This window comes from Grampus griseus (genome assembly GCF_964374135.1).
Source record: "Grampus griseus genome assembly, chromosome: 2".
Classification (NCBI taxonomy): Eukaryota; Metazoa; Chordata; class Mammalia; order Artiodactyla; family Delphinidae; genus Grampus; species Grampus griseus.
In genome coordinates, this window is record NC_139018.1 from 87,651,110 (window position 1) to 87,668,778 (window position 17,669).

The following is a 17,669-nucleotide window of genomic DNA, read 5'->3' on the forward strand; positions in this document are numbered from 1 at the left end:
CATACACATTGATAATTACCTTGAATGTAAATGGATTAAATGCTCCAACCAAAAGACACAAACTGGCTGAATGGATACAAACACAAGACCCATATATATGCTGTCTACAAGAGATCACTTCAGACCTAGAGACACATACAGACTGAATGTGAGGGGATGGAAAAAGATATTCAATGCAAATGGAAATCAAAAAAAAGCTGGAGTAGCAATGCTCATATCAGATAAAATAGACTTTAAAATAAAGACTGTTACAAGAGACAAGGAAGATCACTACATAATGATCAAGGGATCAATCCAAGAAGAAGATATAACAATTATAAATAGTTATGCACCCAACATAGGAGCACCTCAATACATAAAGCAAATGCTAACAACCATAAAAGGGGAAATCCACAGTAACACAATAATAGTGGGGGACTTTAACATTCCACATACACCAATGGAGAGATCATCCAGATAGAAAATAAATAAGGATACACAGCTTTAAATGACACAGTAGACCAGATAGACTTAATTGATATTTATAGGACATTCCACTAGAAAGTGGAAGAATACACTTTCTTCTCAACAGCACACGGAACATATTCCAGGATAGAGCACATCTTGGGTCACAAATCAAGCCTCAGTAAATTTAAGAAAGTTGAAATCGTATCAAGCATCTTTTTCAACCACAACACTACGAGATTAGAAATCAATTATAGGCAGGACTTCCCTGATGGTCCAGCGGTTAATAATCTGCCTTCCAATGCAGCGGACGCAAGTTCAATCCCTGGTCAGGGAACTAAGATCCCATATGCCACAGGGCAACTAAGCCAGTGCACCACAACTACTGAGCCCACGTGCTCTAGAGCCCCTGTGCCACAACTAGAGACCCCACATGTCACAACTACTGAGCCCATACGCTCTGGATCCTGCACACCACAACTAGAAAGCCTGTGTGCTCTGGAGCCGGTGCAACACAACTAGAGAGCCCGTGCACCACAACTACTGGGCCTGCGTGCTCTGGAGCCCATGCGCCACAACTAGAGAGCCTGCACACCACAACTAGAGAGCCCACACACTGCAATAAAGAGCCTGCACGCTGCACCTAAGACCCGATGCAGCCAAATACATAAATAAATATTTTAAAAAAAGAAATCAATTACAGGGAAAAAAAACTATAAAAAACACAAACACACAAACACATGGAGGCTAAACAATACACTACTAAATAACCAAGAGATCACTGAAGAAATCAAAGAGGAAATAAAAAAATACATAGAAACAAATGACAATGAAAACACAACAACCCAAAACCTACTGGATGCAGCAAAAGCAGTTCTAAAAGGGAAGTTTATAGCAATTCAATCTCACCTCAAGAAACAAGAAAAATCTCAAATAAACAATCTAACCTTACACCTAAAGCAACTGCAGAAAGAAGAACAAAAAAACCCCTAGAGTTAGTAGAAGGAAAGAAATCATAAAGATCAGAGCATAAATAAATGCAATAGAAACAAAGAAAACAATAGCAAAGATCAATAAAACTAAAAGTTGGTTCTTTGAGAAGATAAACAAAATTGATAAACCTTAAGCCAGACTCATCAAGAAAAAAAGGGAGGGACTTCCCTGGTGGTGCAGTGGTTAAGACTCCACGTTCCCAATGCAGGGGGCCCGGCTTCGATCCCTGGTCAGGGAACTAGATCCCACATGCATGCTGCAACCAAGAGTTTGCATGCGACAACTAAGGAGCTGGTGAGCTGCAACTAAGGAGCCCATGAGCTGCAACAAAGGAGCCCATGTGCTGCAACCATGGAGCTGGTGAGCCATAACTAAGGAGCCCTCAAGCAGCAACTAAGGAGCCCACATGCTACAACTAAGGAGCCCACCAGCTGCAACTAAGACCCAGTGCAACCAAATAAAAAAATATTTTAAAAAAAGAGAGAGGATTCAAATCAGTAAAATTAGAAATGAAAAAAGGAGAAATTACAACTGACACTGCAGAAGTATGGATCATAAGAGACTACTTACTACAAGCAACTCTATGCCAATAAAATGGACAACCTGGAAGAAATGGACAAATTCTTAGAAAGGTATAACCTTCCAAGACTGAACCAGGAAGAAATAGAAACTATGAACAGACCAATCACAAGTAATGAAATTGAAACTGTGATTAAAACTGTTCCAACAAACAAAAGTCCAGGACCAGATGGCTTCACAGATGAATTCTATCAAACATTTAGAGAAGAGCTAACACCCATCCTTCTCAAACTCTTCCAAAAAATTGCGGATGAAGGAACACTCCCAAACTCATCTATGAGGCCACCATCACCCTGTTACCAAAACCAGACAAAGATACTACAAAAAAAGAAAATTACAGACCAGTATCACTGATGAATACAAATGCAAAAATCCTCAACAAAATACTAGCAAACAGAATCCAACAACACATTAAAAGGATCATACACCATGATCAAGTGGGATTTATCCCAGGGATGCAAGGATTCTTTAATATACGTAAATCAATCAATGTGATAAACTATACTAACAGCTTGAAGAATAAAAACCATATGATCAACTCAGTAGATGCAGAAAAAGCTTTTGACAAAATTCAACACCCATTTATGATAAAAACTCTCCAGAAAGTTGGCATAGAGGGAACCTACCTCAACATAATAAAGGCCATATACGACAAACCCACAGCAAACATCATTCTCAATGGTGAAAAACTGAAAGCATTTCCTCTAAGATCAGGAACAACACAAGGATGTCCACTCTCACCACTATTATACAACATAGTTTTGGAAGTCCTAGCCATGGCAATCACAGAAGAAAAAGAAATACAAATTGGAAAAGAAGTAAAACTGTCACTGTTTGCAGATGACATGATACTATACATGGAGAATCCTACAGATGCCACCAGAAAACTACTAGAGCTAATCAATGAATTTGGTAAAGTTGCAGGATACAAAATTAACGCATGGAAATCTCTTGCATTCCTATCTGCTAATGATGAAAAAATCTGAAAGAAAAATTAAGGAAACACTCCCATTTACCACTGCAACAAAAAGAATAAAATACCTAGGAATAACGCTATCTAGGGAGACAAAAGACCTGTATGCAGAAAACTATAAGACACTGATGAAAGAAATTAAAGATGATACAAACAGATGGAGAGATATACCATGTTCTTGGATTGGAAGAATCAATATTGTGAAAATGACTCTACTACCCAAAGCAATCTACAGATTCAATGCAATCCCTATCAAATTACCAATGGCATTTTTTATGGAACTAGAACAAAAAATCTTAAAATTTGTATGGAGACACAAAAGACCCCGAATAGCCAAAGTGGTCTTGAGGGAAAATAACGAAGCTGGAGAAATCAGGCTCCCTGACTTCAGACTATACTACAAAACTATAGTAATCAAGACACTATGATACTGGCACAAAAACAGAAATATAGATCAATGGTACAGGATAGAAAGCCTGGAGATAAACCCACGTACCTATGGTCACCTAATCTATGACAAAGGAGGCAGAATATACAGTGGAGAAAAGACAGTTTCTTCAATAAGTGGTACTGGGAAAACTGGACAGCTACATGTAAAACAATGAAATTAGAACACTACCTAACACCATACACAAAAATAAACTCAAAATGGATTAAAGGCCTAAATGTAATACTGGATATTATAAAACTCTTAGAGGATAACATAGAAAAACACTCTTTGGCATAAATCACAGCAAGATCTTTTTTGACTCACCTCCTAGAGAAATGGAAATAAAAAGAAAAATAAACAAATGGGACCTAATGAAACTTAAAAGCTTCTGCACAGCAAACAAGACGAAAAGGCAACCCTCAAAATGGGAGAAAATATTTGCAAATGAAGCAACTGACAAAGGATTAATCTCCAAAATATTAAGCTCATGCAGCTCAATATCAAAACAACAAACCCAATCAAAAAATGGGCAGAAAAAAAAAAAGTGGGCAGAAGACCTAAACAGACATTTCTTCAAAGAACACATACAGATGGCCAAGAGGCATATGAAAAGATGCTCAACATCACTAATTATTAGAGAAATGCAAATCAAAACTACAATGAGGTATCACCTCCCAATCAGAATGGCCATCATCAAAAAATCTACAAACAATAAATGCTGGAGAGGGTGTGGAGAAAAGGGAACCCTCTTGCACTGCTGGTGGGAATGTAAATTGATACAGCCACTATGGAGAACTGTATGGAGTTTCCTTAAAAGACTGAACTTAGAACTACCATTTTTTAGCAATAAAGTGTTTTTAAATTAAGGTATGTATATATATATTTTTAGACATAATACTATTGCACCCTTAACAGACTACAGTATAGTGTAAACATAACTTTTATATGCACTGGGAAACCAAAAAGTCCATGTGACTCACTTTATTGTGATATTCACTTTAGTGCGGTTGTCTGGAACTGAACCTGCAATATCTCAAAGGTATGCCGGTACTCTGCTTACAATAATGGACAGAATAACCTGACAGGAGACAAGTAAGGAAAGAGAGGACTTCACACAATAAACCAACTAGATCTAACAGACATACACAGAACACTCTACCCAACAACAATAAAAAACACATCCTTCTCGAGTTCACATGGCATATTTTCCAGGATAGAACATATGTTAACTCCAATTAAGTCTCATAGATTTTAAAATACAGATATCATATGAAGTATCTTCTCTGACTACAATGAGATGATGTTAGAAGTCAGTAACAAAAGGAAAACTGGAAAACTGACAAAATTGTGGAAATTAAACAACACATTTTTAAAGAAGACTCAAATTACTAAATCAGAAATGAAAGTGGGGACATTACTACCTATTCTACAGAAATCAAAAGGATTATAAGAGAGTACTATGAACAACTGTATGCCAAAAAGCTGGATGATCTAGATGAAATGGACAGATCCCTTGAAACACAAAACCTACCAAGACTAAATCACAAAGAAATAGATATCTGAATAGACCAAATCTCCTAGTAAGGAGATTTAATCAGTAGTCAAAAATCTCCCAACCAAAAAAGCAGAACAAAACCAAAACCAATTCCTAACAAAGAAAAGCCATGGACCTGATGGGTTTACTGATGAATTCTACCAAACATTTAAAAAACTAATACCAATCTTTCTCAAACTTTTCCAAAAAACTGGAGAGGAGAGAACACTTCCCTACTTATTCTGTGAAACCAGCATAATCTTGATACCAAAGACAGATAAAGACACTACAAGAAAACTACAGACCAATATCCCTTATGAACGCTGATGCAAAAATCCTCAACACAAGACTCGCAATCTGAATTCAGCAGCGTATTAAAAGGATTATATACCATAACCAAATGGGATTTATTCCTGGAATGCAAGAATGGTTCAACATACAAAATTCAATGTATATGTCACAGTTTTCTTCAACAGAATGAAGAAAAAAATAACCCCACATGATCATCTTAATTGATGCAGAAAAAGTATGTGACAAAATTAAACACCACCGCATGATAAAAAAAAACACTCAACAAACTAGGAATAGAAGGAAACTACCTCCACATAATAAAAGCCTTATGTGAAAAACCCACAACAAACATCATACTCAATGGTGCAAGACTGAGAGCATTCCTCTAAGATCAGGAACAAGGCAAAGATGCCTGCTTTCACCACTTCTATTCAACACAGTTCTGTAAGTTCTAGCCAGCGTGCTTAGGCAAGAAAAAGAAATAAAACGCATCCAAGTTGGAAAGGAATAAAATGATCTCTGTTTGCAGGTATGATCTTATATAGAAAACCCTAAAGATTCCACCATAAAACTTAAGGGTAAATGAATTGAGCAAAGTAGCAGGATACAAAGTCAACACACAAAAATCAGTTGCATTGCTATACACAAACAATGAGCAATCTGAAAAGGAAATTATAAAATGTTTCCATTTCCAACAGCATCAAAAAGAATAGGACTTCCCTGGAGGTACAGTGTTTAAGACTCTGTGCTTCCACTGCAGGGGATGGGGGTTCAATCCCTGGTCAGGGAGCTAGGATGCCACATGTCACATGGTGCAGTCAAAAAAAAAAAAAAAAAAAAAAAGAATAAAGTACTTAGGAATTAACTTAACCAATGAGGTAAAAGACTTGTACAATGAAAACTACAAAACACCACTGAAAGAAACTAAAGACTAAATGGAAACACATTCCATGTTTATGAATTGGAAGTCTTACTATAGTTAAAATCTCATTACTATCCCAAAAATCTACAGATTCAATGCAATCCCTATGACATTTTGTTTTTACAGAAAATTCTAAAATCATATGGAATCTCAAGGGACCCCAAATAGCCAAAACAATCTTGAAAAAAACTAAAAAAACTAGAGGACTCACTCTTCCTGATTTCAAAACTTACTACAAAGCTACTACAGTAATCAAAATAGCCAATGAAGACAGACATATAGACCAATGGCTAAGAAAAGAAAGCCCAGAAATAAACCCTCATATACATGGTCAAATGATATTTGACAAGGGTGCCAAGACCATTCAATAAGGAAAGAACAGTCTTTTCAACAAATGGTGCTGGGAAAACTAGATATCCACATGCAAAAAAATGAAGTTGGACCCTTACCTAACAACCTACACAAAAATTAACTCAAAATGGACCAAGGACCTAAATATGTAAGACCTAAAACAATATAACTCTTAGAAGAAAACACAGGACAAGAGCTTCACAACACTGGATTTGGCAATAATTTCTTGGCTAGGATACCACAGGCACAGGTAGCAAAAAAAAAATATGCAAATTGGACTTCATGAAAATTTAAACGATTTTGTGCATCAAAGGACACCATCAACAGAGTAAAAAGGCAACCCACAGAATGGGAGGAAATATTTACAAATCATATGTATGACATGGGATTAATATCCAGAATATATAGACAATTCCTAAAATTCAACAACCAAAAAAACAAGCAACTCAATTCAAAAATGGGCAAAGGACTTGAATAGACATTTCTCCAAAGAAGATATACAAATGGCCAATAAGCACATGAAAAGATGCTCAACATCACTAATCATTAGGGAAATGCAAATCAAAAATACAATGAGATACCATCTCACACCCATTAGGATGACTACTATCAAAAATACAGAAAACAGGGCTTCCCTGGTGGCACAGTGGTTGAGAGTCCGCCTGCTGATGCAGGGGACAGGGGTTCGTGCCCCGGTCCGGGAGGATCCCACATGCTGCAGAGCGGCTGGGCCCGTGAGCCATGGCCGCTGAGCCTGCACCTCCGGAGCCTGTGCTCCGCAACAGGAGAGGCCACAACAGTGAGAGGCCTGCAAACTGCAAAAAAAAACAAACAAAAAACCAAAAAAACAGAAAACAAGTGCTGAAGAGGATGTGGAAAATTGGAAGCCTGTGTACTGTTAGTGGGAATAGTATAGCTGCTATGGAAAACAGTATGGCAGTTCCTCAAAATATCAGAAATAGAATTACCATGTCATCCAGCAATTTCACTTCTAGGTAGATACCCAAACAAATTAAAAGCAAGGTCTATATATATTCGTACACAATGTTCATAGCAGTATTATTTGCAAAAGCTAAAAAATAGAAGCAACCCAAATGTCCACTGATGGATGAATGGATAGGCAAAATGTGATATATAAATACAATGGAATATTATTTAGCACTAAAAAGGGAGGAAATTCTGACACACGTTACAACATGGACGAATCTTGAGGACATTATGTTAAGTGAAATAAGCCAGTCACAAGAAGAAAAATACTGTATGATTCCACTTCTGTGAGGTACTTAGTCAAAATCATAAAGACAGAAAGTAGAATGGTGATTGACAGGGGCTAGTGGGAGGGGAGAGTGGAGAATTTTACAAGATGAAAAGAGAGTTATGGGAAAAAAAAAAAAGAAAAGAGAGCTATGGGGATGGATGGTGGTGCTGATGGTTGCACAACAATGTGAATGTAGTTAATGCCACTGAACTATGTACTTAAAAATGGTTAAGATGGTACAGGGCTTCCCTGGTGGTGCAGTGATTAAGAATCTGCCTGCCAATGCAAGGGAAAACGGGTTCGAGCCCTGGCCCGGGAAGATCCCACATGCCACAGAGCAACTAAGCCCGTGTGCCACAACTACTGAGCCTGCGCTCTAGAGCCCATGAGCCACAATTACTGAGCCCGCATGCCACAATTTCTGAAACCCATGAGCCTAGGGCCTGTGCTCCACAATGAGAAGCCACCGCAATGAGAAGCCCGTGCACCGCAAGGAAGAGTAGCCCCCACTCGCCGCAACAAGAGAAAGCCCGTGTGCAGCAACGAAGACCCAACGCAGCCAAAAATAAATAAATTAAATAAATTAAAATTTAAAAAAAGACGCCTGTTTAAGAAAACAAGGTTAAGATGGTAAATGTTATGTGTATTTTATCACAATTTTTAAAAATAATTTAAAAAAAAGAAGATACTGTATGGCTCTAGCCATGGAGAGTGACAGATGAAGGAAATGAATGTCCCTATTTTCTGTGATTTAGGAACTTCAGGCATATTTGAATAACTGATTCAGTATTTTCGAATAATAAAACTTTAAAATCTTCATTACAGTTAAGACGAATGTGATTGAGAGGAAAATCATATACACAAGTTCCACTGTGATGTATTTGTTGGGTAAAATCAGTATACGGTTTTGTCTCATTTATCATAAAGCTTTTTTGGGATAGAGAGGGCAAAAGTGCTGAAACCCCAAGCAGGACTAAGGCATATTTTCCTTTTTTACAGCTTCCTCTTTCTTCCATAGGCTTAATTAGCTCCACATGTAAATAGGTCTGAAACAAGCATCAGAATAGGTAAAGCTTGAAATTGACCATAAGGCTCAGCATCATTTGGACAGAGACCACAAGGAGTGTTGATGGAAAAAACCATTATTTTCTGTCACAGTGAATAAAGCAGTATTAAACACCCCTCACTCTCAATGCTCTTGGAGTTATTGTGGATTGGCAAAACATGGCCCCTGTACCACCACACTCCTCTGTATCATCCACAGTGGATACCATTATTCCCTTTCCCACTGAGCTTGGCTGCGGCCTCAGGATACTGATCAGAGTTCATTAGCACACTGGATGAAACCTCTCTGTCATCCATGGCAACTGATGTGCTGTAAGCAAGGTCCCTGCAACTCCTGTCCTGCCTCTCCATCTCTGGAACAATACAAATGATTCAGTTTGCATTATGCCACGTAACAGCTATTCAACTGCTGCCACATCCTGACTACGAGCAGACGAGAGGCCACTTTAGCCAATTTCAGATCAGCAAGAAAGAGCACTATAATTCCAACTTACAGTTTCAAGGCTCTTCTGGAACTCCAGAAGTTTAGCTTCGGCTTCCTCATAATTCTTGAAGAACATACACAGTTCATACATCTCCATCATGAAGAGTAATGGGGACTCCTTTGAGGAAGAGTTTGAATGAAGTTAAAAATCCTGACACTTAATCAATACTACATTCTCAATGAGTAATGCCAATATAGGAGAGGTTAAAGTAAAAAACAAAACTATTAATAGCAGCTTTGTAGTAGAATGAAATCATATATATTAAAAAGAAAGGAAATTAAATTTATATTTCCTTTTGGAAAAAAGATACTCAGGCCAGGTACACCTACTCAACAGTCCATACTCCAGTCTATACTTGGTCCACTACACATGAGCAGGAGATATTCCATTAGACGCTGCTAAGACACCTCTACATACACTCCTGGGTAATGGGCTCCACTGATCTGTTAACCTACTGCTTGTTTGTGGCATTAATCCATACATTTCCATCACTTTGGTGGGAGCTTTTTGGTCAGAGGATAGCAGTTTTAGAATTAGAGATTATGGATCTGAACCATAAGTAAACCACTTACTAAAGTACTCTGAGACCCTGGGCATGTTACTTAAGTTCTGTGAGCCTTGGTATATCACTCTGTAAAATGAGGATAATATCACTTCATAACATTCTTCTAAAATATTACTTTATATAGGATTATTGTTAGAATCGACTAAAATAATACATATAAAGCACTGTGCTAAATAAATGATAGTTCTAATATCGTTATCTGTTGTTGGCTTAAAAAAAAAATCCCAGAGATAGGAATAATTTTAAAAGCCAACGGGGGATATTCTGAAGTAACCCTTTTAAACTGAGGAAAGAAATGGACTAACACTACCTTAAAGAAAAGCTGGAAACCTCTGATGAGAGTTTTGCTCTTCTGCCGTGTTAATAACGTCCTCCAGATGACTGAGAGGTCCTCAAGGTCCCAAGTATGGCCCTCCATTGAGTCCTGAATGTGTCCCATTGCTTCAGCTGCAACACTGTGCTCCACAGAAGTGATGATCCAAACACAGAGGCAAGGAATAGCACTGGCGTCCTGCCAGTGGATAAGAACTTTTCAAAATAAGATAATGACTGCACATGGATTACTTGACTGCAGAAGCTTCCAGCAATGCTACAACTACAGATGGATATTTCCTGTTTAGAACAAGTCACCTCACGACATTGGTTAAAATGACTTGAAAATCCTTCAAACATGAAACAAACTCTAATGAACAACCAAGGGAACAACCAGTTATAAACTGTCCTGCAGAGTATAGTAGGTCAAAAGGCCAAGAAACCGAGGGGATATATGTGGAGGTCAGCAAAGTACTAAGTATAAGAAAACAAGACTGTCCTCTACAGAACTGCTGATCAAGGGACTGTTCGGAGCATCCCTCTTTCCTGCTCAAGACACAGATGTGGTCGGTCCACCAAAGCATCCTTCTCTATGACTGCCAACCGGAAGCCAAGGCTCTGATCACTTAAGTTACTGAACATTAAGGCACAAGGAAATGCACTAGATGGCCTGAAGCCTAAGCTGGGGAAGCACAAAAAGTGGCAGTGACCTTGGAAGCATATGCTAGGGCCTCACTGTCATCACCTCACATTCTCCCTGATTATCAGCCTTCCCTGTCTCTTCCCACTTTTTCTACTGCCCTCTGAGTCCCTAATGTAGGCTTCTCAAGATTCTCACCTGGACACATGAGGCCAGGACACTAAGGATTGGGGCCTGTTGTTTCACTGCTTCTGCCAGGAGCCAGCACCAGGAGTTTGGCACCTCTGAGCACTGAAGCAGAATTTCAAAGAAATCAGTCATCTCTACTTTGTTTCTTTGCAGTTCCTGCGGGGACTTGTTGCAGACTTGATCACTGTCCATTCTAGACTTGGACACTGAGGGCAAGTTCTCAAAAGCCAGTCTTAAGTGGTCTTGAAGAACAGGGCTGAAATATTGGAGAAGAGATTTCACCTAGAAAACATATTAGATGATTGATGATCAAAAAAGACAACCAACTTCCAATTTCAGCTGGAGCTGAAAATGTTGGAGAAAAGCATAGGCACAATTGTTCTTTCTCACCCTGAACTGCATCAGAGGTGACCATATAATTTTACATAGTTGTTGTGTTTGAGTAAGTTTCCGTATTCAATCTGGAGTCACAAAAACTCTTCCTTCAGCTCTTTAGTAGTAATGACTAGTCCTCTGAAGCCAACCCACTGAAATCTTAGTAAAAATAATAGTATCATAGCAAACAAAAGCCTATGTATATACAACAGAAAGAACACTGTCTTCTGAGAAGTGTTCCAATTTCTCTTCTTGAAAAACTGGCAACAATTGGTTGCTTACCTCCTCTGGGTGGTAATTATGGAGTTGGCTGTGAATAATAAACTGTAACCAATCATTTGCTTTGGCACATTCTCTAAGGTAAGATGTGCTCAGTTTCAGATTGTGGAGCCTGCAGAATTGTACCACTAATGCCCACTGGCTGCTGGATTCACTGGATAACCTATAATTGGGAGTGGGGGTGGGGGGTAAGAGGAAAAAACTCGTTAAAATGTAGCTTTAAACTGGAAACTTAGTAAAAAATAAACTACAGTATATTCTCTAAAAAGCCTTTCAACAAATACTTATTAGACTGCTTTGGGGGAAAAAAGGACTCTTTCACCCATAATGTACAATAACTTTCTTAGCATACTGGCAAAATTCATTCCTTTTTTATCAACCAAGTATCTATCAAACCAGCTATGCACCATCTTTAGGAGAATTGAGAAAAATAGTCACTCAAGAAATTGTCTGAGTGCTTAATTCTCTTGCATGATTCACTTTAGACTATCAGAGCCCTGATCGGTGCCTGGGCTTCCTTGCTAAGGGGAGGGTACCTGCTGAGAAGGAAACTGCTGAGAACAGTCAGTGACAGGAGGTACACGAGAATGGTGCATTCCCAGGGTCGGGGTAGCGGGTCAGCCCCAGTGGAGAATAGCACAGAGGAAAGATGACATAAATGTATAAGGAGAGGGGCTTTTGTGGCCAGATGGTCACCTCACCTTCCATATATTATATGGACATACATTAGCAAGAAAAAAATCAAGGACATCACTTAAGAGTCAAATTTTGTGACATCTATCGTGCTCCTTCTGAAATGATTTCAACATGTAACACTTAAGAGACTTCTCAGACCAGCAGCACAGAAGAGGAGACAAAACTCTTCTCTACCTCTTGGAAACTCTATCTGTAAAGAGGGAATCATTATCTTCACCCTTCTTTTACTGATGGCAAGATGCAATTGAAATCTGTTATGTGCTCGATGAGTAAGAAGATAAGGTCTGGTGAAAACATGTGTTGGCAGAAAGACTAGGCAAACAGATTGGAACAATAAAGCTTGCTAGAAAAGAGGCTGGGATCGCAACTCACAAACCTCTTTATTTCCTGCTGCTGAATGCTGTCCCATATACCTTCTTCTAAGAGAACAAGCAATTCTTCTATGGTTGACTTTTCACCCATAGCCAGTTTAGATAGTTTTTCAGCTATAAGAAATATAAACAACAAAATATGGTCAAGAGAAAAGGTCGGGAACTGGGCAGTTCTGTTTGAAGAGTATGGCCCAGAGACATTTCAGAAACCCATTAAAGGGCCCAATAAAGTGAAATAAAGTGCAAAAATTCTGCAGAAGAAGGATGAAACGGAAGATAACTGTTTCCTCCCCAATCACTCACAATTCAATGCCTTAGACCTATTTGTCCCTTGTCCTCTCAACAAATGACATAAAGGTGCTGTACCTAGAGACTCTCTGATAAAGTTGTACTGAGCATCTTCATTTCTACACGTGTAGCTCAAAATTATATTGGCCACTTTCATATCAACTCTGAGCTTGAGGCTGTCGAGGCCAAGCAGTTCTAAGAAACAAACACAGGCAGCTCCTATTGATGGTATGTGGAAGGAGGAGAGCCCTAAAACATAGGCTTCATTGCCTACTTGCTGGATTCTGAAAAAGAAAGGAATCAAAATCACATGAGCACGTGAACATTTTTTCTCACCAGGAAAAGCAGATTGAATTACATCAGTGATACTTGGAGCATCAGATGCATGCGATTTTTGACTTCCTCCCCCTTCCCTTTTTCACCCCTTATATACATCCATTTAGGTTCTAGGTAGCTTTTAGTCTCCTTCTGGCTCCATAGCCCCCTATTCCCTTATATTTACCTTCTCCTAAAATGCCTACTCATAGTCCAAATTATTTTTGCTTCCAACTTTATTCAGGGAACGTGGAATAGAACTTATGAAAGACTACCAACTTATGATCTTATTAATTGTATGTACACAAACTACCAAGAAAATTAATGCCACCTAAAATTTGACATCATAAAGCACATACATTTTAAACGACTCATATGTACTTTTACATGAATAGAAAAATTCTGAGGAAAGATGCACAAGAAATTAACCATGTTTATATACCATGTAGAATGAAGATGAGAGAATGAGGGACTTTTTTCTTTCATTTTTCACCCTTCTGACCTACTTAAATATTTTAACATAAAGATGCATTATTTTGTTAACTATAAAACAATAAATAAAATAAATCTGTATTTAGCTGCTGATTATATCAAATACTCCTCCCAATTCTGTGCTTTATAAAAGTGAATTATAAAAGACCAAGATCTTAAATACAGAATTCACATCTCACTATAGAATTCCCTCTTTATAGTAATTGCTAACATTTGGCAAGCTCCTGGATCATTATTTAAAAACATGCTTTTCAGATATATTTATTATCTTATTTAAAATATATTTTAATCTTTTTTCCTATTAACAAAAGTAAAGGAATTCCCTGGCGGTCCAGTGGTTAGGACTCCATGCTTCCACTGCAGGGGGCATGGGTTCAATCCCTGGTGGGGGAACTAAGATCCCGCAAGCTGCATGGCGCGGGCCAAAATACAAACAAACAAAAAACACAAAAGTAAGACAAGCTAAATGCCAAAAACCTGGGATATACAGAAAAGCACAAATGAAAAAATACATATATATATAATTCCCCGGTCAAATATAATTACTAACTGTGGTATGTTTCCAATAGGTTTTTTATATGCATTTATATGCATGTGTAAAAGTACACAGATATGCCTTTTATTAAGAGTACAAATTATGTTTTAAATACTTACAGCTGCTTGGGGGTCTTGCTCTTGGTTAATTCCTGAACCAGAAAAGTACCAAACGCAAACGATGGTCGTCCATGATGTAAATAATAAGCAAAATTCAGACGTTCTACTATAGCATATTTATTAACCAGGTCAGGGCTAGAGAAATGTGGGAGCTGACTCGCTGCATCTGGGGGGAAAGTGAAGCAGTATTAATCCCCTGCACCTCACCATGATTAGTTTCAGATCTGCATGTGGAAAACTTTACTCTGCAATGGTAAAAGAAAACTGGTTGCTGTAATCATTTTGTACCACTGTGTATCACTTTGAACCACCAAGATGTAATAATTTTATTTTAATATGTGGAGGTAGCCCTCATTTTATACAAAAATGTGTACCTGAGAAGCTACATAAAAACTTATAAACAGGGGCTTCCCTGGTGGCGCAGTGGTTGAGAGTCCGCCTGCCGAAGCAGGGGACACGGGTTCGTGCCCCGGTCTGGGAAGATCCCACATGCCGCGGAGCAGCTAGGCCCGTGAGCCATGGCCGCTGAGCCTGCGCCTCCAGAGCCTATGCTCCACAACGGGAGAGGCCACAACAGTGAGAGGCCCGCATACCACAAAAAAAACCAAAACAAAACTTATAAACTATGCTTTTCCCCTACTGAACTTACTTGTTATTTTAGATGCTTTAATTTTGTATCTGATGATCCATTAAGTTCACAGTGGCAATAACCCTTTAACTACAAAATTTCTGCTAATGATTTGCAAGTGTAGCTTTTTAATTCATTCATGCAGCTCATATTTATATGAATCCTCTATTCACCAAGGCCAACTCACTGTACCTTTCTCCAACAAATACTTTGAGAAGAACATCCTTTTCTCCATATTAATACCCTCCTAATAAACTTTTGTTATCACTACCTGTACTTTCTGATGTTGGATTCATAGAGCACCTTATTATCTACATCATGATACCAACTTTCCAAGACCAGCAGAGTAGTCAAAGTTCCTCTGTGTCCACGAAAAAAGCAGAAAAAAATTTTTTTTATCTTTTTAGAAAAATACGAAGTCAAAAGATATTTGGATGAGAAAAGTTGGTATGAAACAAAGTTAGGGCTTGATAGGAACAGTTAACTGCTTAACTGCTTACTACCTATTAAAAAAACGAGACAAAACAACATTTTGAACTGTTAACAGTGCATCTGCTCTTATTTTCAAAGTTCAAAGCTTATTTCTGAAATAAAGTTGTATCCCTCCCATGGAATTCCAAGGGCTTTTTATATTGTGACTTAGCTCTTATTAAAAAAACGGGACTTGAAGACTTTAGAGGAGTCTGTCATCTTACAAAGCTATTATTTAAAAGTATACCTCCTTTGAGATTAAAAAACTGTCACACGTCTTATCTGTATTCTTTGTAAGATCAGAGTGACTCTGGTAACTTACAATTACATATAAAACCATTCATTCATTCAATATTTGCTGAGTTCATATAAAGCTGAATGAACAAACTTGAGTTTTTATTCAAATAAGACCCTGAATTTTTAGTGGTTTGGTGGCTAGTATGGAGATTTTGTATAAGAGAAAATTCTACCTGAAGAGAAATTTTTCTCTGGCCTGCTGCAGAAGCCAAATCACCACGCAGTTGCCTTGTGGCCACTTTCAGTGGTAAAACCATATGATAAAAGAAGTCAACATTCTAATTAAATACAACTCTCCAATTTAAAAAATCCGTATTATGTCTTCATGATAATTGTTTCATTTAATTTGTGCTTTATTTCCTCAAATATGCTTTAAACTTCTAAAAATCAGGCAGGGAACATGCCTTCAGCTTCCTCTGTTTACCCAGTAGAGTGTTCCATCTCCACCAGGGCCTCAGGACTCTGGCTGATGGAGTTGGAGGCATTAGAACAGTACAGGGGATTCTGTCTACTCTCCGGTAACCTCACTGAGATTAGAATGAGTATTTTCACTTGAAAATGCAATAAGCACTACTTTATCCTGCACTGAACAAATATCGATTGAATATCTATTATAGGCCCGGCACTGCACTAGGCACTAGGTAAATTCAATATATTGAAATTTGAACTTATAAAACTGACACATTAGAAAATGCACTTTTACATAAGTCAATAAATATTTACAGGGTATATATTACAAGGTATATATTATGTGAAAAGTACTAATTTGAAGCCTCCTTTAGAGTAATGTAGGCAGAGGCACCACAGGTAATATGATATTAAAGGCTAATTCAAAATGAATAAGTAAAAAAGAAATAGAAAAAGCAGAGTTTAAGAACAACACACAAAAAAAAAATCAGGGGAAGTTTTATGGTCTAGAGAGGATGGCAGTGTGTGCGCATCTGGTGCTTACCATGTGTCAGGAACTGCAACAGCTTTTTAAATGCCTTGTCTCCTTTCATTCTCATGTAACATGTGAGGTGGACACTGTCACTTACTTATTTTATAGAAAACTGAAGAGAAGTTAAATCAGTTGCCCAAGGTCATACAGCTATTACATGGTAGAGCCAGGATTTGTCTAATGCCAACACCTATGCTCTTAACCTTTATAATACTATAGTGCAAGTGAACAAGGATTTTTGGACAGGGAGAAATTTAAGCAGAAGGTCTATATTACATTCCCCAGCAAGTAAACCACTAGTGACCTCATACAATGACTTTTAACTCACAGTATGTTTTCAATTCAGCTTCCTAGAAAATGTTTTCCATCAAAACTACCATGAGGTATCACCTTACTATGGTGAGAATGGCCATCATAAAAAGTCTAAAAATAATAAATGCTGGAGAGGGTGTGGAGAAAAAGGAACCCTTCTACACTGTTGGGGAGAATGTAAATTAGTACAGCCACTATGGAAAACAGTATGGAGCTTCCTTAAAAAACTAAAAATAGAGCTACCATATGATCCAGCAATCCCACTCCTAGGCATATATCCAGAGAAAGCCATAATTTTAAAAGATACATGCACCCCAATGGTCACTGCAGCACTATTTACAATAGCCAGGACATGGAAGCAACCTAAATGTCCATCAACAGAGGAATGGATAGAGAAGATGTGGTACATATATATATATAATGGAATATTACTCAGCCATAAAAAAGAATGAAATAATGCCATTTGCAGCAACATGGATGGACCCAGAGATTGTCATACTGAGTGAAGTAAGTCAGGCAA

General features: G+C 38.1%; 1 protein-coding gene across 2 annotated transcripts in view; it reads right to left on the minus strand.

The window, feature by feature from the left end:
* Positions 1-17,669, minus strand: part of SPG11 (SPG11 vesicle trafficking associated, spatacsin) — a gene marked incomplete at both ends in the record, with an annotated part of 87,516 nt that overhangs the window by 22,219 nt on the left and 47,628 nt on the right. For both annotated transcript variants that reach the window (XM_082647463.1, XM_082647462.1), the window contains 7 exons: positions 9,335-9,442; positions 10,201-10,401; positions 11,041-11,313; positions 11,689-11,848; positions 12,758-12,866; positions 13,119-13,324; positions 14,502-14,667. In XM_082647463.1, coding sequence (XP_082503589.1) covers positions 9,335-9,442; positions 10,201-10,401; positions 11,041-11,313; positions 11,689-11,848; positions 12,758-12,866; positions 13,119-13,324; positions 14,502-14,667 — 1,223 coding nt within the window. The remainder of the gene's footprint in view (positions 1-9,334; positions 9,443-10,200; positions 10,402-11,040; positions 11,314-11,688; positions 11,849-12,757; positions 12,867-13,118; positions 13,325-14,501; positions 14,668-17,669) is intronic.